This window comes from Thalassophryne amazonica, chromosome 13, assembly GCF_902500255.1.
Source record: "Thalassophryne amazonica chromosome 13, fThaAma1.1, whole genome shotgun sequence".
Lineage (NCBI taxonomy): Eukaryota > Metazoa > Chordata > Actinopteri > Batrachoidiformes > Batrachoididae > Thalassophryne > Thalassophryne amazonica.
The window spans coordinates 57,833,126-57,856,819 of record NC_047115.1 but is presented as its reverse complement, the minus strand read 5'-3'; the positions used below and the strand labels follow the sequence as shown (position 1 = coordinate 57,856,819).

At 43.7% G+C, this 23,694-nt stretch overlaps 1 protein-coding gene across 1 annotated transcript in view; it reads left to right on the top strand.

The window, feature by feature from the left end:
- The first annotated feature begins 3,940 nt into the window (after positions 1-3,940).
- col9a1b (collagen, type IX, alpha 1b) overlaps positions 3,941-23,694 on the top strand; it is a 44,684-nt gene continuing 24,930 nt past the window's right edge. Inside the window, exons 1-14 of the mRNA XM_034185547.1 lie at positions 3,941-4,137; positions 4,587-4,649; positions 4,763-4,798; positions 4,969-5,031; positions 6,871-6,924; positions 7,377-7,412; positions 7,963-7,986; positions 8,100-8,153; positions 18,577-18,630; positions 18,751-18,783; positions 18,870-18,926; positions 19,005-19,058; positions 20,378-20,431; positions 20,525-20,578. Of these exons, the coding sequence (XP_034041438.1) occupies positions 4,063-4,137; positions 4,587-4,649; positions 4,763-4,798; positions 4,969-5,031; positions 6,871-6,924; positions 7,377-7,412; positions 7,963-7,986; positions 8,100-8,153; positions 18,577-18,630; positions 18,751-18,783; positions 18,870-18,926; positions 19,005-19,058; positions 20,378-20,431; positions 20,525-20,578 (711 nt within the window). The 5' untranslated portion in view covers positions 3,941-4,062. The remainder of the gene's footprint in view (positions 4,138-4,586; positions 4,650-4,762; positions 4,799-4,968; positions 5,032-6,870; positions 6,925-7,376; positions 7,413-7,962; positions 7,987-8,099; positions 8,154-18,576; positions 18,631-18,750; positions 18,784-18,869; positions 18,927-19,004; positions 19,059-20,377; positions 20,432-20,524; positions 20,579-23,694) is intronic.

Here is a 23,694-nt window from a genome sequence, read left to right as displayed (position 1 = left end):
GCCCTTCGCCTCGTTCCCGACGGCGTTCTTCTAACCGGTTGTCGAGTCGTATGACTAGATCGATGAGCCCATCTAAATCCCGCGGTTCGTCCTTCGCCACCAGGTGCTCTTTTAGGACCAGTGACAGTCCGTTTACAAAGGCGGCGCGGAGGGCAGTGCTATTCCAGCCGGACCTCGCAGCCGCGATGCGGAAGGTGACTGCATAGGCAGCTGCGCTCCGACGCCCCTGTCTCATTGACAGTAGCACGGTTGAAGCGGTCTCTCCTCTATTGGGGTGATCGAACACCGTTCTGAGCTCCCGCACAAACCCATCGTATGTATGAAGGAGCCGTGAGTTCTGCTCCCAGAGCGCTGTAGCCCAAGCGCGTGCCTCCCCGCGAAGCAGGTTTATTACATAAGCTACTTTGCTAGCGTCAGTCGCGTACATCACGGGACGCTGTGCGAAGACGAGCGAACACTGCATAAGGAAATCCACGCACGTCTCCACACAGCCTCCGTACGGTTCTGGAGGGCTTATGTATGCTTCTGGGGACGGAGGGAGGGGCCGTTGAACGACCAGTGGAACGTCACTATTACGCGCAGGGTCCTCGGGAGGGAAAGCCGCAGCGGCGCCCGAAGGGCGTGCTTCCACTTGTGCGGCGAGAGCCTCCACCCTGCGGTTTAGGAGAACGTTCTGCTCGGCCATTAAATCCATCCGAGTGGTGAAAGCGGTGAGGATCCGCTGCAACTCACCGATTACCCCTCCCGAAGACGCCGACGCGCCCTGTTCTTCCATTGGCCGTTCAACAGCCGGTTGACGCCCCTCGGGATCCATGACGCTGGCCGAGATATCCTGTTGTGAAAGTGTAGGAACACGGACCCACAACAGGGGGCGCAAATGAACGGACAATGGAGAAGATAAATAACAAGTTTTACTATTGTGAAACGAGCACAACCAATACAACAATCAACAATTTGGGGTTAAGCCGAATTCTGCTGGTGTCGTGTGGGCAGGCTTGAAGGTAGGAGACGTCCGTCCAAGTCAAACCGGAACCATCCAGATCTCCTCTGCCACCGAACCCTGGAAGTACTGGAACCGCCAAGTCCCGAATTCCCAGGTGGCCACTGCCTCCGCTCGTCGGATCCGGTACTGCTGGCAAGAGAGAGCAACAAACACACAGGTGTGGATGCGGCTGCACCCAATAACACGGAGAGGGGAGAAGCCGCCTCCACCTCTCGTCACAAAAAAAAGCAGGAAGGTGAGTACTTATCTAATCACTCGGCCTGCGGTAGTCAGCTGTCCTGAAAGGTTTAACAAGTGTTATCAATTAACACAGAATATGCTGCAGAGAATGTTACCTCTATCTCAAGGCGATATCTCGGCACTGAGGTGGAGACGCCGTCCTGCTGATATACCTCCGTGCTGAGTGGAACAGCTGTGTCCAGTGATGGGTGACAGCTGTCACCCTGGCTGCTCTCGTGAGGCGGCAGCGCCCTCTGGTGCCTGGAGCCCGCACTCCAGGCAGGGCGCCCTCTGGTGGTGGTGGGCCAGCAGTACCTCCTCTTCAGCGGCCCACACAACAGTTCATCTTTCATAAGGACAATGACCCTGAGCACACAGCCAAGATATCAAAGGAGTGGCTTCAGGACAACATTGAATGTCCTTCAGTGGCCCAGCCAGAGCCCAGACCTGAATCCTATTGAACATCTCTGGAGAGATCTGAAAATGATTGTGGACCGACGTGCCCTATTTAACCTGATGGAACTTGAGAGGTGCTGCAAAGAGGAATGGACAAAACTGTCCAAAGATAGGTGCACCAAGCCTGTGGCATCATATTCAAAGAAGACTTGAGGCTGTAATTGCTCCCAAAGGTGCATCAACAACGTATTGATTTGAATACTTATGTACGTTCTTAGTTTTTATTTTTAATAAATTTGCAAAAATAAAAAAAACCCAAACTTTTTTCATGTTGTCCTTATGGGGTGTTGTGTGTGTAATCATGAGGGGTGGGGGGAGTGGGGGGGTGAATTTATTACTCCATTTTGGAAAAAGGCTGTAACTGTGAAAAAGTGAAGTGTGGTGAATACTTTCTGGATGCACTGTGTGTGTTCCAAGTTTAGCTAAATTCTGCAGGACAAATGTGTCTCTTCCCTTAACTACTGCTGCCATTTGTACTACTTCTACCACTAAAGTGCTCAATGGCCCATGTCTTTCCCTGTATATCAGAGTTCATGTGTGCCAATTCCAAGGTGCTGTTTGGACAGGAGAGGGACGCGCACACTCGCACGTACACACACACACACACACACACACACACACACACACACACACACACACACACACACACACACACACACACACACACACACACACACACACACACACACACACACACACACACACACACAATGTTTGAAACAGTGTGTTGACCGCTGTGCTTGTTTAGTAACACTTTTTCATGCAGGGCAAGCTGCTCCCTTTGCTCTGCCGCATTTTGTGCTTCTTAAATATCACACAAATACTGTCAAAAACAATCAAACCAACAAACCAACAACAACAACAACAAAAAACAAACAAACAAAACAAGACAAGACAACTGAGTGATTATGTAAGAAGGAGACTAGTGAGAGAAGCCACCAAGACATCCAGGCAACTCTGAAGATAGGCTTCTATGGATGTGACTGGGTACACTGTGTATCTCCTTGTTCTCCCAAAAGTAATTTCTTTTGCCTTCTTCCATTTGTTTGGGGTTATTAGGGTTTGAACCCTTTGTGGATTTGCAATAACTCCAATGCATCACCGTGCTGGTTCCCTCTCAGTCACTGGGCTGGTAACATCATCGCTCTTGGACAACAAAAATGTAGATCAGTGGGCGAATCAGTTCATCCATCTCAGCCAGATTGTGTTAGCAATAACTCATAAACAATAAATGTGAGCATCTTGTAAGCCAATAAATTAAAAGTTGAAATGTAACAATATTGAATGCACTAGTATTATTAATTTTATATTTAAAGGCATGTATCACCCTTGTGACATTTAATATGTGCAGTGATTTTCAAAATTATGGTGAAAAGAGTTCATTTGAAATGTTTCTTTTATACAAAAAAATGTGGCTTTGTGGATATAAATTTTTTTCATGTGTATAAGCCAATAAACAAAAGTTAAACATATATATTTTGGTGAATAAGAGCACTTTGCAGATCACATAACTGTGTTACCACAACATGATGTGCACATGATTTTTAAAGATATGGGAGCACATGACACACTGTCAGTTGACCCAAGTCCTTGGGTTAATGGGTTAATTTACCACTGTGATGTACTATGGGTCCCAACACCCACTGGACTTTATAATTAACTGGATGCTTAGTTCCATCACTTCTGTTTGACATGTTTGACAATCCTTTGTTGTACTTTGTTGATTTGATCTTAGTTCTTTTTAGTATGGCCAAAGCAGATGGAGTCTGGTCTGCTTGAGGTTTCTTCCTACACTCCAAAAATGCTCAAGAGAGTTTTTCTTTGCTATTGTTGCCTACATGCTTGCTCAGGGGGGTTAGTAAGATTCAATCTTACCTTTGTGAAATGTCTTGGGAGCAAATTATATTGTGATTTAGCGCTATATACATACAGGTAAATTGAATTGATTGTTGTGTGTTATTATCAATCTATGAACTCACACATTCCATCTCTTTATGTACAGCATAGCACCAAAATTGATTTGTCTATGAACCACTTTTGGTGTTACATAGCCCCATTTGTTAATTGTGCATAAGAATACTGCTGAGTTAAATGATGATTTAATTTGCTTGAGTCTGAAAACTGGCACATGACCGAAAATGATGGAGCACAGTAGAGGTTAAAAAACCCGCTGTGTCTCTGGAGCGGCACCGCCCCGCGGGGCCTCTTCCAATCACTGTGACAGACGTTTTTGAATATACATGAGCTGCTGAAGTCCACAGAACCTCAGGCGGCCTAGATGTCTGAGGCGGATTCATTTGTGTTCTTTGGTCCTGGACTCCTTCACTCCAAACAAATCCCAGAGAAAGGACCCCAGTTACATCTGTCCTGCCCTGGGGGAGAGCATGGATTTGGCCTCAGGCGTCCAACAGCCACTTCTTCTGCTGCTCCTGCAGCTTGCCCTTGTTTGCTTTGCACAAGTAAGACTTCATATGTCATTCTTTTGTCTTTACTGTGTGTCTGTTCTTGAAAGAGCAATATGTATTTATTTGCAATAACAGCTGATCAGGTTTGATAACTGTTACAGAATAAGGAGTAAAGTGAGCAATTTAGTGCAGGCTTTAAAAAATGTTTTGCAAAATGCTGTACATTAGAAATAACAAATTTACATATGTTTGAAGAAATAGCTCTGTGCACCTGCTCCACTTTTTTCTTTCAAATTATCATTGTACTATCAGTCATAGATAATGTTAATTTTGTATGTGTGTGTGTGTGTATATATATATATATATATATATATATATATATATATATATATATATATATATACACTTTTTGGAATAATAATAATAATAATAATAATAATTTTATATTTTTTTTTATATTTTTGTTGAGTGTAATAATAATAATAACTGTTTTCCTAAACTAGAGGAACCAAGGACCTGTTGGCCCATCCGGACCTGCAGGTGTCCCAGGAACTGATGGCATTGATGTACGTCCTGTGTGTTCTCCAGCAATGTCTATATCAAGTGACAAATTATTTGCAAATTCTTCACTAGTTGCATTCCCTAAAAACAACCAAACAAACAAATATCTGTGTTTCAGGGGGAAAGGGGAGATGACGGCGAGGACGGTCTTCCCGTAACTATAAATTTATATATTTGAGATTTGTGTGTTGAATTACTCTGTTTGTAGATTTGTGGGCCTGTCACATGTTGGCGATTTAGCCAGCGTATGCCCATTTGTGTAAAATTTGGTGAATACGCTGGCTACGTTGAATAAGTTATGCTTTCATGTGGAAACTGTTTTAGGGACCTGATGGAGATGTAGGAAGACCTGGCTCTTCAGGATTACCAGGAATGCCTGGAAATGATGTGAGTACATTGATATCCACAAGTTATACTTAATTTACCTTTCTACTTTTTAAAAACATCTTTCTTGCTAAAGTTTGGCTACTGCAAGTGCAACATGCAACAAAATGAATGATTGTCCCACTGAGCTGCATATTATTATAGCGCAAGCTTGTCAAATTTCAGTTTTCGTAGAGAATTCCGCAAACAATCAAGGCATGTGCTTGTGCAACCCGACTGTAGCCTTTATGCATGAAATTCTGTTTGATATGGATGTACATTTGTGAACCTTCCAGCAGGTGCCAGTGTTCAGCAGGTGGCAGCACAGCATGTGATGTCTTCTTTTTCATGCAGACTCCAGATCAGTGTTTGATACAAAAGTGTTTTAAAGGTTTCAAACTGTTCCTGAGTGGTGTTTTGGGTTCGCTGTCACAAATTTGCAGTACAGACAAAAAATTCCCATGCCACACGTTCTATCCTTGAATTCTGGTTTGACTTTCCTAGTCTTTTGTACATTTCTACACATATGTATCTGTGTAGTGAGGAGGATGATTCTCCCTACGTGCGCTCTCTTAACGTTTTGGCTGATGGTGACGTGAAGGACAGAACACATAGATGAGCAGATGACATGCATTGCTCAGTGTTTCAGCAGCCAACCCGCTTGTAAACTGCATTACAGCTATTTGCAGTTTTCCATTATCCACCCAACATTCACTAACCATCCAGCAGGTAGCAGACATTATTTATGGGATATAATGTAGATGCTTTTTGTGATTGAGCTGGTGCACCAAAGTACACCACAAACTATCCAGTTCATCCACATTATCTGATCTTTTTCATTTGGCAAGTTCAAAGATGATAGCAGTTATTGTTTTTGAGTTATTGTCTACGTAAGCTGGTTGCGATGGACAAACTGTAAAAAAAAAAAAAAACAGGAATTCATAAAATCAACAGAAAATGACTTTGAAATGTATCATTTTAAGAAGAAAAATCCAAACCCAGGACTCAGTATAATTAAGTTTTGATCGCTTCAGAGTTTAAAACAGCACTGAGGGAAAAAAGCTGCGCATTTGTTCCGTTTATAGGATGACGTGTAAAGTAACACTTGTGATTAACAGTGGATTTTGACAGTCTTTCATAATGTTTTGTGACCTCTTATCAGTTGTGAAAAGCTATTATTAACTGAATTATTATATTTTTTGCGTTCTTTTGTCATACTTGATGTGTGCATCAGGATGTGGAGAACAGTAGCACCTCTGTTGGCTGGCGGCTGATGGCGCCTCCTGTTGAAAAGCGTGCCGAAGGATTTCTGTTTGAAATAGGATTGTTGAGGAATGTTGCTCTCCACTAAGCTTACAGTGACCTTTGACCTGGTGTTGATTTCCCTCTGTGCCTGATCAAATAATTACGCTCGGGTGGAAGCTGTGTTCAGAAACACTGTTTTACTGCCGCGTTGACCTCATACAAACCCCCTGACGTCTGATTGAATGCTCTAATACATCATGTGACTCCTCCCACAGCAGAGTACTAATGCTATGACAATGAATGAATGAATTTATTTGGCGCACAGACTCAATAATAACTAAGAACTCATAAATAGGACAATTTAACAGTGAATCTGTGTGACTGCAAGGGTGTAGCTTACCCTTTTACCACAAAAATAAAATGTACACACACCCACAGATGCATATACATACATACACATATACGTATACTTACAATAGCAAACAACATGCACAAACAGTATAAATTAATCAATAAACAAACAAACAAAAAATTTCAAACACAACCAGACAAACAGTACGCACAATGGTAATGATAATGCAATATAACACTATGTAACTCACATACAATTCTTTGCAGGGTTCGATCGGCCCTATTGGAGACGTCGGGCCCGACGGCCCCCCGGGAAAGAAAGTGAGTGACTTTTAAAGCTGTATCAGACACCGTCAGGAAAATGGTGCCAAACGGCCGTCTGGTGTTTTGGAAGGAAGAGCTGCAGTGCATGAACCAATTCTTCATGACAAATCAGACTTAATCCTGAAAGTGTCTGCGTAAGCGCCGTGGGGAATGAAGCCCCAACATCAGACCTCATTAGGCTAAACACTGTGAGGTCATGTGTGACCAACTCAGTCATGTGATAAGCTGCAGGAAACTTAAATCTGACTGCAGTCCTATCTATCTATCTATCTATCTATCTATCTATCTATCTATCTATCTATCTATCTATCTATCTATCTATCTATCTATCTATCTATCTATCTATCTATCTATCTATCTATCTATCTATCTATCTATCTATCTATCTATCTATCTATCTATCTATCTATCTATCTATCTATCTAATGTGTATTTCCTTGGTTCTTCAGGGTGAACCTGGAAAACCTGGACCGCGGGGAAGAAGTGTGAGTTACAACAGAAGTGTTCATTTTTTTTGCAACATATTTTATTGAAAGTTTAACATATTAAAAACAGAACCCCCCACACACCACAAAAAACAAAACAAGCAAACAAAAAACACACACACACAAAAAAACAGACAGAAGTGTTCATTTGCTGCAGTGAATATGTGCCATTCATTCAAACAAATGGAAGAAATGAAATAGAAGAACACTGTAAAAACTGATTTAATTCAGTCAAGTCAACTTGTTGCTTGGACTCAGTTATGTCAATGCAAAGTGTCACTTTCAATAATGCATCTTGTCACTTTACATTGACATGACTCAGTCAAGCTGACAAGATGACTGAGTCAAGTGGAGTTAAGTGGAGTCAGTTTTTTTTTTTTTTAACAGTTTGGTACTTATGATGAAATATCTTCTTACTATAAATATTTATTAGATCATATCCAGAGATTTGGAGTTTAATTTTGGATCAAACCGCATTTAGATTAAAAAAAAAAACTTTTTATTGGAACATTTTTCATTTGTATTTGACACATACTGTGTCTCTCTTTAGGGCGTTGGGCAAAATGGACCCCCTGTAAGTCACTTTTGCTACTTGCTAATATTTGTGACGTCTAAATTATGGTAGTCTTCATCAAAATTATGTTGTTATTAAAATCTTCCAAGTAATCTAAATGTAACTTTAAACAGGGGCCACCTGGACCTGGAGGACTTCTGGGTGAAGTGGGAAAAGTAGGACCACCTGTAAGTACAAGCAGAAGAGTCTGTTACTGTGTTTTGATCAATTGGGGGTCGTGTGTGTGTGTGTGTGTGTGTGTATGTGCTAAAATCAGTAAGCTACAAAATAATTGCAGCCACACAAAGCTTTATTAACACTTTTACACTAATTTATTTATTATTTATGTTGCGCGTGACCCTAAATTGCATCCAAGATTATAGGCGGTCCTTCTGCTTGCAGAAAATGACATTTTAGGGGATCGTTGTGTAGCTGGCACTGCATCCTTCATAAAAAATGGGGCAACAGGTGGACTCCAATTAAGGTGTTGAAACATCTCAAGGATGATCAGTGGAAACAGGATGCACCTGAGCTCAAATTTGAGCTTCATGGCAAAGGGTATGAATACTTATGTACGAGGTCTGTTAGAAAAGTATCCGACCTTATTATTTTTTTCAAAAACCATATGGATTTGAATCACGTGTGATTGTGTCAGACAAGCTTGAACCTTCGTGCGCATGCGTGAGTTTTTTCACGCCTGTCGGTTGCGTCATTCGCCTGTGCCTGTGAGCAGGCTTTGAGTGAGGAGTGGTCCACCCCTCTCGTCTTTTTTTTCATTGTTTAGGAATGGCTCAGAGACTGCCGCTTTGCTTCATCAAAATTTTTTCAGAAACTGTGAGGCACATCCAAGTGGACACCATTCGAGAAATTCAGATGTTTTTTGGTGAAAATTTTATGGGCTTCAAAGAGATTACGGAGTGTTACTGTCGCTTTAAGGACGGCCCTGTTGTGAAAGTGTCGTGACACGGACCAGGGGGCGTTAATGAACGGACAATGGATAAGCCAAAAGTAACAATTTAATGTTGTGAATTGCACAACGACGTACAGACAATAACAATATGGTGGACTGTCAGTCATACACCAGGTGACGTGTGGGCAGGCTCGACGATAGAAGACGCCTGGCGAGAGAAGAGCCGGATCCCCACACAGCTTCCACCACCAACGGAGCTGAAGAACACCGGAGCCGCCAAGCCCTGCGCCCCAGGTGGCCGCTGTCTTCAGCAGTCAGACCCGGTACTGCTGGCAGAAAACAGAGACAGTCCTGATGAGTGTGAGTTCGCACACTCAGTAATCCCACAGTCAGTGTTTAGTAGGAGGGAGCACCTCCACCTCCAATCACACACTCGTGCAGCTCCTGTTTAACCACTTATCTGGTTTGGGGTGTGAGACGAAGCCGTCGCTGATCACACCAAACGCCAATCCCACAGATAAGGACACACCACAGGAAAACGGCTGCAAAGAAGTACAGATTATTACTCAATGTTTTGAGTCAGCAGAGAAAATTACCTGAATGGTAGCTGATTTCTCGGCGGGGAGGTGGAGTTGCAGTCCGGCCTTTATGGTGGTGGTGATGAGTAGTGGATGAGTGACAGCTGGTACGGATGATGTGTGACAGCTGTCACTCCTGGTCGCTCCGACACCCTCTCGTGCTTGAAGCCCGCACTTCAAGCAGGGCACCATCTTGTGGTGGTGGGCCAGCAGTACCTCCTCTTCGGCGGCCCACACAACAGGCCCAGAGCGACTGGTGGTGCGCCGCGCTCCGAAGCCGCCATCGACAGGCTGAACGACCATTTCATTTCTAAACGTATTGGCTGTATGGATCCGTGACCATCGTGTGCACTTTCTCTGGTTATCACAAGAGCTGGACATCAACCATTTTCTGGCAGATTTCACTTTTAACAAGAGATTTTGTCATGGAAAGCCGAGCGGAGGCTTCGCGCATCACGATGGATTCGCTGCTGGAACGAGACAAAACCACCTCCGTTTTGGTCTCACAGGATGGCTTTGAGATGGCGTTCAGACAGCTGTCTGTGGTTTTTCAGTCGAGTGATTATCCAAGAAATTGTGGATGTGCCTGGACATGCCAGAACATGTCCTGTGAGGCTTCATCACGGCGTTGCTTTGCGCCATGCGGCACCGTCGTGACGCGCGGAATTTTTCCGCACGTCTGTCTCAATGTGCCAAAAAAGTGCTGATGTCCACGTCTTTTCACAATTCGTATGCTAGCCAGATGACATCCCGGATAAAACACAGCGTCCAGTTTGGAAATGAACGGCACATTCCACTGTTACAGGAGTTTTTGTCATGGAAAGAGGAGCGGAGGCTTTGCTCGTTGCGGCGGTGCCGCATCGCGCAAAGCAACACCGTGATGAAGCCTCACGGGACATGTTCTGGTATGTCCAGGCACATCCACAATTTCTCAGATAATCACTCGACTAAAAAACCACTGACAGCTGTCTGAACGCCATCTCAAAGCTGTCCTGTGAGACCAAAACAGAGGTGGTTTTGTCTCGCTCCAGCAGCGAATCCATCGTGACGCGCGAAGCCTCTGCTCAGCGTTCCATGACAAAATCTCTTGTTAAAAGTGAAATCTGCTGGAAAATGGTTGATGTCCAGCTCTTGTGATAACCAGAGAAATTGCACACGATGGTCACGGATCCATACAGCCATCCATTTAGAAAGAAATGGTCATTCAGCCTGTCGATGGTGGCTTCGGACTGCGGCGCGCCATCAGCCGCTGGGGGCCATCCTTAAAGCGACAGTAACACTCCGTAATCTCTTTGAAGCCCATAAAATTTGACATCTGAATTTCTCGAATGGTGTCCACTTGGATGTGCCTCACAGTTTCTGAAAAAATTTTGATCAAGCAAAGCGGCAGTCTCTGAGCCATTCCTAAACAATGAAAAAAAAGACAAGAGGGGTGGACCACTCCTCACTCAAAGCCTGCCCACAGGCGAATGACGCAACTGACAGGCATGAAAAAACTCACGCATGCGCACAAAGGTTCAAGCTTGTCTGACGCAATCACACATGATTCAAATCCATATGGTTTTTGAAAAAAATAATAAGGTCGGATACTTTTCTAACAGACCTCGTACATGTGATTTCTTAGGTTTTTTTTTTGTATTTTTAATAAATTTGCAATAATCTAAAGCAAAAAACTTTTGTCACATTGTCATTATGGGGTATTGTGTGTAGAAGTTTGAAGGGAAAAAAAGAGAATTTCATCCATTTTGGAATAAGGCTGTACCATAAAAAATGCTGAAAAAGTGAATACGAGGTCTGTGATAAAAGTAACGGACCTTATTATTTTTTTCAAAAACCATATGGATTTGAATCACGTGTGATTACATCAGACATGCTTGAACCCTCGTGGGCATGCGAGAGTTTTTTCACGCCTGTCGGTTACGTCATTCGCCTGTGGGCAGTCTGAGTGAGGAGTCGCCCACCCTCTCGTCGTTTTTTCATTGTTTAGGAATGGCTCAGAGACTGCTGCTTTGTTTGATAAAAAATTTTTCAAAAACTGTAAGGCACAACTGAGTGTACACCATTCGACAAATTCAGCTGGTTTTCTGTAAAAATTTTAATGGCTGATGAGAGATTTTGGTCTGGTAGTGTCGCTTTAAGGAGGCAGCGTCTCGCGGTTTCAAGTTGAAAACTTCCACATTTCAGGCTCTGTTGACCCAGTAAGTCATCAGAGAACAGAGAACTTTCAGAAGAAGCTGGCATGAGGAGTTTATTCGGACATTCCATTGTTAACGGACATTTTGTAATGAAAGAACGTGCGGGCAGAGTCGCATGTCGGGCAGGACCCGACCGCGGGGGGTCGCGACAGGAAAAACACCTCTGTTGTGAAAGTGTAGTGACACGGACCCACAACAGGGGGCGCAAATGAACGGTCAATAGATGAGCCAAAAAGTAACAATTTAATGTTGTGAAGGTGCACAATGAATATACAGACAATCTCAGTATCTGATAACAGTCAATCCACAAAGGTGACGTGTGGGAAGGCTCGAGGATAGAAGACGTCTGTCCTGAGAAGAGCCGGAACCACACGATTTCCGCCGCCACCGAACCTGGTGAATACTGGAGCCGCCAAGTCCTGAATTCCCAGGTGATCACCGTCCCCGACTGTCGGATCTGGTACTGCTGGCGAAGAGCAAAGACAGTCAAGTGTGGGTGTGTGTACACCCCGTAACAACAACGGTGGGAATGCCACCTCCACCTCTAACACACACTCGTGCAGCGTCTGTGTAACCACTTATCTGACGTAGGACGAAACAGTCGCGACCCACGCCGGTCCTCTGGTTGACAGCTGCAACACAATAGCACTTGGAATCAATCAATATAGGCAGAGAAAGTTACCTCCATAGAAGTACAATATCTCGGCGATGAGGTGCAGATGACGTCTGGGTTTTATGGAGTGAGATGATGAAGAATGAGTGACAGCTGTCAGGAAATAATGAGTGACAGCTGTCACTCCCGGCTGTGTCCGTGGCGGCAGCGCCCTCTCGTGCCTGAAGCCTGCACTTCAGGCAGGGCGCCCTCTGGTGGTGGGCCAGCAGTACCTCCTCTTCTGGTGGCCCACACAACAACCTCCGTTGGAAACCTTAACGGGCAAGTTGGAACATGCCCAAGCTGTTAAACAATTTCTCAGTTACTCACTTGTTGAAAGCCATCAAAAGCCGCCTGAATTTTACAAATGGTTTTCAACACAGAGGTGTTTTTCCTGTCGCAGCGCACACAGATTCGCCAAGTCGTCACGGAAACAACTCGGCGAATTTGCGCGCACGTCTTTCATTAAAAAATGTCCTTAAACAGTGGAATGTCCGCATAAAGTCCTCATGCCAGCCTCTTCTGAATCTTCTCTGTTCTCTCACGATGTCCTGGGTGAATTAAGCCTTAAATTAGAATGTTTTCAGGTCGAAACAGGCCGACGACGGCGCCTGGAAGCGCTGCGCGACATCCCGCTCCATGGGAAGTCCTTACAGCGACAGAAACACCCCATAATCTCTAAACTTTTCACCGAAAACCAGCTTAATTTCTCGAATAGTGTCCACTCGGATATCCCTCACAGGTTCAGAAAAAATGTTGATAAAGCAACGCGCGCCGTCCGCAGCGGTTATTCAGACAAAGAGATTCCGACGGGCGGGGTGGAGCACTCTTCACTCAAGGCCTGCCCACAGGCGAATGACGTCACCGACACACGTGAAAAAACTCACGCATGCGCACGAGGGTTCAAGCTTGTCTGACGTAAAAACATATGAAGCAAATCCATTTATTTTTTGAAAAAAATAAAAAGGACTGCTTTTTTCATCACAGACCTCGTATTTGCTGAATGCACCATATCCCAATCCCATTTTCTTAATAGATGATGATTTGTTAACTCTTTATGGTGTGTGGGAAAATATCAGATTTCATGTCATAGTTAGTCCCAGTATTTTTGCTATTACCAGTTATTTTTGTAATCTAGACATCCTAAATTTGCCAGTGATACCAAATTTATAGGGTTGTAGGGGTGGTGTACATGGGGCCATTCTGGCCAATGGTCTGACACTCCTGACAGATAATTGCCATGTACTGTCCCATTGGAATGGCTAGTTTCTCTAGCTGTATAATGCTGATATTCCTACCATGATGATGGACATCATGATGTTGTGGTAGGTTGTGGTTACTAATCTGCTAGATATTGAATCTCAGATTGCAAAAGTAGAAGAATCACTGAGTAGGTAAATCTGAAGGGATCTGCGGTGTTGGGGCTGAATTTTTTTTCAGGCAGGTGAAGATTCGATTTTCCTGCCATTGCAAGTAATCTTTTCTTCCATTTGGGAGCCAGGTATCACCCAAACAGACTGGAAGAAAGGACTACTGTCCTTCTCAAGAAATTAAATAGTTTCATCATGCACAAGAAGTTGACCACCAATCACATCCTAGCACTGAGTCATCATTGAAGACATGCTTGCATACAGTATCTATAGGGCATCTTTTGTAGTCTGTGTTGATTTTCATAAAGGTAGTTGGTTCAGCTCATCATTCTGTTTTGTTGGACATGCTGGGAATCCCCAGTAAGTTGCTGGACATTGTAGCTTGTCTACACACAGCTGCTGTTGTGCAGAGTGGAAGGAGTTCCTTTGACTTCCCAGTGATTTCTGACATTCGTTAGTTGTCGGTTCTGTCTCCTATTTTGATCAGTGTTTGATGGTTGATGAACAAAGGTTCAGTGACCTTAATCATGTGGACTACTGTGTGCTGTGGTCTTTGCGGACTCAATGGATACCCTCATTGCAGTACTTTAGAAGGTGTGTATGGGTTTGATGGTCTTGGATGGGATTATCCTGGATTGTCACGGCTTTCAATGACTTCTTGGACTCAGAAATTAGCAGCATTTTTGTTTGTGATGAAAGTGTTGAACTTATTTAGAAATTCACTTATCTCAGCAGTAACAGTCATGTCTCTGGGAGCTTGACCTGTTATCTTGAGAGACAGGCAGACCTTATGGACAGAGGTGTTGAGGCAATGCCGATATCCTTGCAGAAGAGCAGACGTTCAAGTACTTATGGCCTTAGTGCTTCCAACATATTATATGGCTGCCAGCTTTGGACTATAACCACAGGCTGTCAAAGAATGGATGTCATTGGTACAGGTCTCAAAAGAAAATCGTTGGGTATACCGGCTAGGATGGCATTGTGCTGATCATATTTTGCAAAGAAAAATCTTAGGTAGACCCACTTACATTATATCGTGAGGGGATGTTAGGCATAACACTATGGCTGTGTGTCACATTTCCCTGAGTATAGTCCAGCAAACTGGCATTTCAGCAATGAAGACCCCAGCAACTGGAAAAGGCCAAGGGATGCCCATGTATCTCTTGGTTACAGTAGACAGATGACTACTTTCAAGAGATGGGTGGTTGCCATTCAGGACCCAGGGCAGTTCTGTTGGTTGGTTGATGCGGTATCATGCAGTAACAGTGCATGTTGCCAGATTAGACCTAACATATGTCACAGAAGTCCATAAAGGCACTGCGCTGTGGTGGTTTGAATCATATTTATCTAATAGATTACAATTTGTTCATGTAAATGGGGAATCTTCTTCACAGACTAAGGTTAATTATGGAGTTCCACAAGGTTTTGTGCTAGGACCAATTTTTATTCACTTTATACATGTTTCCCTTAGGCAGTATTATTAGACAGCATTGCTTAAATTTTCATTGTTACGCAGATGATACCCAGCTTTATCTATCCATGAAGCCAAAGGACACACACCAATTAGCTAAACTGCAGGATTGTCTTACAGACATAAAGACATGGATGACCTCTAATTTCCTGCTTTTAAACTCAGATAAAACTGAAGTTATTGTACTTGACCCCACAAATCTTAGAAACATGGTGTCTAACCAGATCCTTACTCTGGATGGCATTACCCTGACTTCTAGTAATACTGTGAGAAATCTTGGAGTCATTTTTTATCAGGATATGTCATTCAATGCACATATTAAACAAATATGTAGGACTGCTTTTTTGCATTTGCGCAATATCTCTAAAATTAGAAAGGTCAAATCAAATCAATTTTATTTATATAGCGCCAAATCACAACAAACAGTTGCCCCAAGGCGCGGCAAGGCCATACAATAATTACAGAAAAACCCCAACTGTTGGGAAGGTGTCGTAGCACGGACCCACAACAGGGGGCGCAAAGGAACGGACAATGAATAAGCCAAATAGTAACAATTTAATGTTGTGACAACACACAACTAAACACACAAAATCTGTAAAGTCGATTAACACCAGGTGACGTGTGGGCAGGCTCGAAGATAGAAGACCCCCGACGAGAGATGAGCCGCGTCCCACACGGCTTCCACCACCAACGGTCTGAAGAACACCGGACCCGCCAAGTTCCGAGTCCCCAGGTGGCCTCTGTCTTCGGCTGTCGACCCTGGTACTGCTGGCAGAAAACAAAGACAGGATGAGTGTGAATTCGCACACTCAGTAATCCACAGTCTGCACTCAGTTAGGAGGGAGCACCTCCACCTCCAATCACACACTCGTGCAGCTCCTGCTTAACCACTTATCTGGTTTGGGGTGTGAGGCGAAGCTGTTGCTGATCACACCAAACGCCAATCCCACAGATAAGGCAGACACAACAGGATAACGGCTGCAAAAGAAGTTCAGATTATCACTCAACGATTTGAGTCAGCAGAGAAAGTTACCTCTTCGGTAGTTGATTTCTCGGCGGGGAGGTGGAGTTGCAGTCCGGCCTTTATGGTGGTGGTGATGATGATGAATGAGTGACAGCTGGTGCTGAGGATGAGTGACAGCTGTCACTTCTTCTGGGTCTGGCGCCCTCTCGTGCTTGGAGCCCGCACTCCAAGCAGGGCACCCTCTGGTGGTGGTGGGCCAGCAGTACCTCCTCTTCAGTGGCCCACATAACACCAACGGTCAAAACGACCCCCTGTGAGCAAGCACTTGGCAACAGTGGGAAGGAAAAACTCCCTTTTAACAGGAAGAAACCTCCAGCAGAACCAGGCTCAGGGAGGGGCAGTCTTCTGCTGGGACTGGTTGGGGCTGAGGGAGAGAACCAGGAAAAAAAAACATGCTGTGGAGGGGAGCAGAGATCAATCACTAATGATTAAATGCAGAGTGGTGCATACATTGATTTGATTTGATTTGTGAGACATGCCCACTGAGCTGGTCAGCAGTCTGTGTGGCATCAGCTGATCACATTTGGGATGGGAATAAAATTTCTGTTCCAGTGGTTTTAATCTGTCTTGTTTTTTCCCAAATCAAACATGACATGAAAAGACTTGAGCATCAGATTCAAAACTCTGCAAAGTAACCTAAATGAAAAAATATAAAAGTCTAAAACAAGTGCGTAAATAGTGACTGTGAATTTAGCATGTGCACCCGAGGAGACAATCAAGTTTGGTACTAGATTTATTCATCTGAATGTTGACATTTTCCTGATCTTTCTTTGCAAAATGTTCGGGGGTTTGTTTGGTTCAGGAAATCATTAGTGAAAACTTTTTCAGTTCCAGACCAAAAAAAAAAAAAAAAAAAGTTGTGTGATACTTTATACAGGGTACTCTTACAGGGTACTTTTACCTGATAGTGTCTATTTCACTTTACTTGCATTTCTACAAATCATTTTAAGTTTCTGCACGTGTTTCTCAATCAAGCATCAGTGGCCTTGACGGTGAACATACATATAATTTAGAAATGAAAGAAACTGACATAGTCTGGGAGCCCAATGGGGTTTCATTAGCAATTTTTGCCCAAAAGGTTTGAGGTGAGCACTACATGTGGTGTTGCTTAGGGTCTTTAGAAATGGTATTCTTAAGTTCCACAAATGTGGGACAAAGGAGGGGGAGCCACTGAAAGTAACCCCAAAATAGTTATAAATTGGAAATTTGTGCCCAAATAAAATATTACTGTCTACTGAAAGGTATTGGTGTACTGATCCCAAAAATATAACTTAAGAAAACTTATTCAGCAGGAAAGGACTCTTAAGAAGCCCCCCAGTTAGCAGTAATTAAGCGGTTAATTAGCAATTTGAGCTCATCAATGAAACTTTGGCTAAAACATAGATTGGAATGACCAAAATAAAAATTGCTAACTTAAGAACTTAATTTTTGTGGGTTTGTTGTAATTACTGCTAAATGGGGGTCTTCTTAAGAAGCCTTTTCCACTGAATAAGTTTTCTTAAGTTATATTTTTGGGGTCAGTACACAGTACATCAGTACATGGGCTTGTTTACTTAAGAAGGGAGTTCCACTTAAAGTCCCCCGAATATAATTATGAATTAGTAATTTGTTCCCAAATAAAATATGACATTCTATTTAAAGGTATTGGTGTACTGACTTCAAAAACATAAATTAAGAAAATATTTTCAGTGGGAAAGACCACTTAAGAAGTCTGCTAATTAATAGCAATTAAGGGGTTAATTACCAATTTGTGCCCGTCAGTGAAACTTTGGCTAAAGCAATGATTGGAATGACCAAAATAAAAATTGCTAACTTAAGAACTTAATTTTTGTGGGTTTGTTGTAATTACTGCTAAATGGGGGTCTTCTTAAGAAGCCTTTCCCGCTGAATAAGTTTTCTTAAGTCATATTTTTGGGATCAGTACACGAATACCTTTCAGTAGACAGTAATATTTTATTTGGGCACAAATTTCCAATTTATAATTATTTTGGGGTTACTTTCAGTGGCTCCCCCTCCTTTATCCTACATTTGTGGAACTTAGGAATGCCGTTTCTAAAGACCCTAAGGAACACCACAAGTAGTGCTCACCTCAAACCTTTTGGGGAAAAATTGCTAATGAAACCCCATTGGGCTCCCGGACTAACACACAAGCTCATTTCAACAAACATGCAAATGTCACAGCTGCTCCTGATTTCCATCATGTGTATGTTGATAAGATTATTCCCTGCAAATCCTCATGCATGTGCAGGTATTTTATATAAGCAAAAGAAAAAAAAAACTGCTTTATATATATATATATATATATATATATATATATATATATATATATATATATATATATATATCTTTGTCATAGTAATAGTTAGTATTTTAGTAGTAGATTTGGACATGTTTTATGTGTTATACAACAGGGCGACATAGGTGTGAGGGGGCCACAGGGACCTCATGGACCAACAGGGCCGAGGGTAGGTAACATATAAGATTTGGTATTTTTATTTTGTAACCTGATGTCTAATAAAAACCGATGACACCATCATGATATTGTGAGTTAATAAGTCGTGACTCGTACTTTCTCTCAATTTTAGGGTGCATCTGGAATCCTGGGCAGTACTGATCTGGTAAATCTGTTTTGTTTTTTTTTATGGGGAAAATTAATCTGAGTAACATGTCAAAAACATCTTGTGACCTTTAATTTGTCTTCTAGTGTCCTAACTCCTGTCCACCCGGCACCCCTGGTCATCCTGGCCTTCCTGGCATGAAGGTAGAGAAGCAGAAGTGTTTTATAGTCTTCTTTATAGTCTCATTCCATTCACGCTCAGACCACTTCTTCTCTTTTTAGGGGCACAAAGGGGCAAAAGGTGAAGCAGGAGAACCCGGAAAACAAGGACACAAGGTAACCTGCGAAGCATTTCAGGACAAATTCTTGTCGTTAAACCCTTTGGATAAAACGGTGGAGTCACGCTCACATAAAATCACATAAGCTGTGACACGAAAGCATGAAATTTCCCTCACAACTGTCACACTTGCCTCAAAATTATGAATAAGTGATTCCAGGCACCTTTGAGACACATTTTATTTGGCCCTGCTCTATTTCAGGAGGAAGTGAGCGTAATACCCCTGACTCCATGTAACGCACAGAAGACGATTTATTTGAAATAATTTTCAAGCTCAGCCATTCTTTGCACTGTATAAATGGAAATGAGTCTGAACCTATTGCGCTTTATCGCCTTATGCCAGGATATGATTTACTGTCAGTCTGTACTCCGACCACACAAATGATTCCCCTGCTTCACGGGAAGTTTCATTTTGACCGACCCTTTGCCTGTATTCCATTCACAAATATAAAAGCATTTTAACTTTACAAAAGAATAACCAGATGGTAAAAGGCTGTCATTCTGCAGTATGAAAAAGAATATTTAAATATAAGACAAGTATGTGCTCCCTGTCCTCCATAAACCTGTTATTTACAAAAATACATCATATGTATTTTTAATCATATATCCAACTCATGGCTCCATATATGATACATCTAATCAAGACTATGCAGAAAATCTCTTTTTAGGTTTTCCGTTGTGACAGTAAAAGCTCACCTCTCTCTGCTTTGTTGTTTACTGTGTAATATTTGATTACCAGCAGTTTGTCATTTACTGAATCTACACCTAATTAAAAGAAGCGATTGCTTTTTAAGAAAGGAAAATCTGCACAGCCTCAGACCTGATCCACTGTGTGTGCTAATAGATGCTCCTCCACTGAGCCAACACATGCATTAATCTTAATTTGCAAAACTGCAGAACAGTCATTTGCGGTTAATTGTTCTGCTATTTAGGCTACCTCTTTCTCTAATTAATACACACATGATTAGAACAGAATGTAAAGTGCTATTTTTTATAGTCCTAAATGTTTACAGCCAGTTTTTAAACTGTACTTTATTCATATGTTTACATTCACACACACACACACACACACACACACACACACACACACACACACACACACACATATATATATGAGCACCCCCAATTTCGTTGTCATCCCCCCCACAATGACAATAAAGACCCTTCTATTTTCAATTTTTATTCAAGCATCCATGAAATCCAAGTTTCATCATGTGTTAAGATTGTGTTTTTACTATTTGAACAATCAAAATTGCCTTTGCTGCTCAACGTTCTGTTTGAATTCCTTCTGAGGCGGTTTCCTCTTTCATGTGGTCAGGGGGAGGAAGGAGACCAAGGAAGCCCAGGAGAGGTCGGATCCCAAGGCTCAAAGGTTAGATATCAGACACACGTTATGCTGTTTGCTCTGTTAGGTTTATTTACTTTTTTCCTGCTCACTGAAGTGTGATGGTGTGTGTAATTCCAGGGCCCTCAGGGAATTCATGGAGCCACAGGGATAATGGGCCCTAAGGGAGAAATGGTAAGTGTTTGTCTTAATGCTATCATCAGGCTGGTAGAGTTAATTCTTAATTCCAGAAATAGTTGTGTGTAAAATGTATATGGTTTGCATGTACTCTATACTAATGGCATTTCGAAAGGGAAGGGAAAGGAAAGGGTTTTTCCTCCGGGACTCTTGCATTGGGTTATTCACAAATGAATTGACTGATTTTCACAAATCTTTGGGTCTGGCTATTAAGGTTTAGCAATAGAACCCTAAACGCAGGCAGCATTCAAAAACAGAGGTGAGGTGACTAAACAAGGTGATTTATTAATCCCAAACAAGTGAAGACAGTCACAGTACAGACAGACGGACAGACAGACAGACGCAGTATTTCCAATACCCCATGGCCATATTTTGGCCTTCGGTAAAAACCACTGACTCTGTCCAATATAATGTGCGATACAACAAATATCAGAATAAATAACGAATAACACAAAAACTGGATCTAGATTTTTAATCCATCCATCCATCCATCCATCCATCTATCCATATACAAAATGAGACATATACTGTAAATATTCCAAAACTAACTCGTGTTTTTTTTTTTACCTTCTTTTTTCAATATGTGTGTTTAAATGTATAAAGAACAGAAATTTTACTTTACACAAAATTATATGTCATCAGCTAATCATGTCTGTATATGCACAACATCAATATTCCAATTATTGCTTTATTGTTATATTTGGGCCCTGGACTGCCGGCCTCTTCAGGGTGTACCCTACCTTTTGCCCAATGGCTGCTGAGATAGGCTCCCCCTGTGACATTTAATTGGAATAAGCGGGTATAAAATGAACAAACAAATGAAGGAATGTTGAATTGGAAGCTATGCCTGAGGATTTGACAAGGAAGATGACGTTTATCATCATGTCAATTACAAGTTTTCATTTTTCTGCCATAGTTTTACTTTTGTTTTAAACTATCTTAATTTTTAAAGCATTATGGATAAAGAGTGAGTAACACTACTGATGGTTAGTTTTGGGCAAACAAGAGGATAAAGTGGTGGAGCCAGGAACATTCTTGTTGTGTGGGCCGCCAGAAGAGGAGGTACTGCTGGCCCACCACCAGAGGGCGCCCTGTCTGGAGTGCGGGCTCCAGGCACCAGAGGGCGCAGCCGCCTCACAGGAGCAGCCAGGGTGACAGCTGTCACACATCACCGGCAACAGCTGTTACCAATCATCTGATCGGCAGGGGTATATCAGCAGGACGACGTCTCCACCTCTTTGCCGAGATATCGTTCTACCTGGAAGGTAATAATCTCAGCTGACTGCTTGACAGTAACCTTTGTGATTTTTGTGAGTGATTGCAGACTTTTTTCTCCAACGAGAGGTGGAGGTAGCTTCCCTGCCGTGCAGGTTGCTGGGTGCAGACGCGCCCACGTTTAATTGTGTTCTTGTTCCTCGCCAGCAGTACCAGGTCCGACACGCGGAGGCAGTGGCCACCTGGGCGTTCGGAACTTGGCGGCTCCAGTATTCCCGGGGTCCTGTGGCGGAGGAAACCGTATGGTTCCGGTTCTACTTTGGAGAGGCGTCTCCTATCTTCGAGCCTGCCCACACGACACCATTGTGAATTGAATTTTGTCCATTGTTGTAATTTGTTGTATTTGTTGTGCACGTTCGCAACAGTAAAGTGTTGTTACACTTTCCCAACAGAATTGTTGGGAAAGTGTAAGTACACGGACCCACAACAGGGGGCGCAAATGAACGGACAATGGAATAGGTCAAATAACACACTTTACTGTTGTGAATATGCACAACAAGTACAACAGATTACAATAATGGACAAAGTCAAATTCACACAGGTGTCGTGTGGGCAGGCTCGAAGATAGGAGACGCCTCTCCAAAGTAGAACCGGAACCACACGGTTTCCTCCGCCACCAGACCCCGGGAATACAGGAGCCGCCAAGTCCCGAACTCCCAGGTGGCCACTGCCTCCGCGTGTCGGACCTGGTACTGCTGGCGAGGAACAAAGGACAATTAAAGGAGGGCGCGTTCGCACCCAGGAATCCGAACGGCAGGTAAGTTACCTCCACCTCTCGTTGGAAAATACTCTCAGAGCAATGCACAAAAGTCACAAAGATCACTGTTAAACAGTCAGCTGAGCATGTTACCTTCTCGGTAGAAACGATATCTCGGCAAAGAGGTGGAGGCGTCGTCCTGCTGATATTCCCCTGTTGACCAGATGATGGGTAACAGCTGTTGCAGGTGATGCGTGACAGCTTTCACCCTGGCTGCTCCTGTGAGGCGGCTGCGCCCTCTCGTGCCTGAAGCCCGCACTTCAGGCAGGGCGCCCTCTGGTGGTGGGCCAGCAGTACCTCCTCTTCTGGCGGCCCACACAACAGGACCCCCCCCTCAACGGGTGCCTCCTGGCGCCCGACCAGGCTTGTCCAGGTGGCGGCGGTAGAAATCGGCCAGGAGGGCCGGGTCCAGGATGAAGCTCCTCTTCACCCAGGAGCGTTCTTCGGGGCCGTACCCCTCCCAGTCCACCAAATACTGGAAGCCCCGGCCCATCCTACGGACATCCAAAAGCCGGCGTACAGTCCAAGCCGGCTCGCCATCGATGATCCGGGCAGGAGGCGGTGCCGGACCCGGAGTACAGAGGGGTGAGGTGTGATGTGGTTTTATCCGGGACACGTGAAACACAGGATGGATCCGCAGTGAGGCCGGAAGCTGAAGCCTCACCGCGGCTGGACTGATGACCTTAAGGATCTTAAATGGGCCGATGTAACGGTCCTGTAGCTTGGGGGAGTCCACCTTGAGGGGAATGTCCTTTGTGGACAACCACACCTCCTGCCCTGGCCGATACGCAGGGGCCGGGGCCCGCCGACGGTCTGCATGGGCTTTTGCCCTCGTCCGTGCCTTTAGCAAAGCTGAACGGGCGGCACGCCACACCCGACGGCACTTCCGTAGGTGGGCCTGGACCGAGGGCACACCGACCTCTCCCTCAACCACCAGAAACAACGGGGGCTGATACCCCAGACATACCTCAAAAGGGGAGAGGCCGGTGGCTGAAGACACCTGGCTGTTATGAGCATACTCGATCCAGGCCAAATGGGTACTCCAGGCCGCCGGGTGCGCGGCAGTCACGCAGCGCAAAGC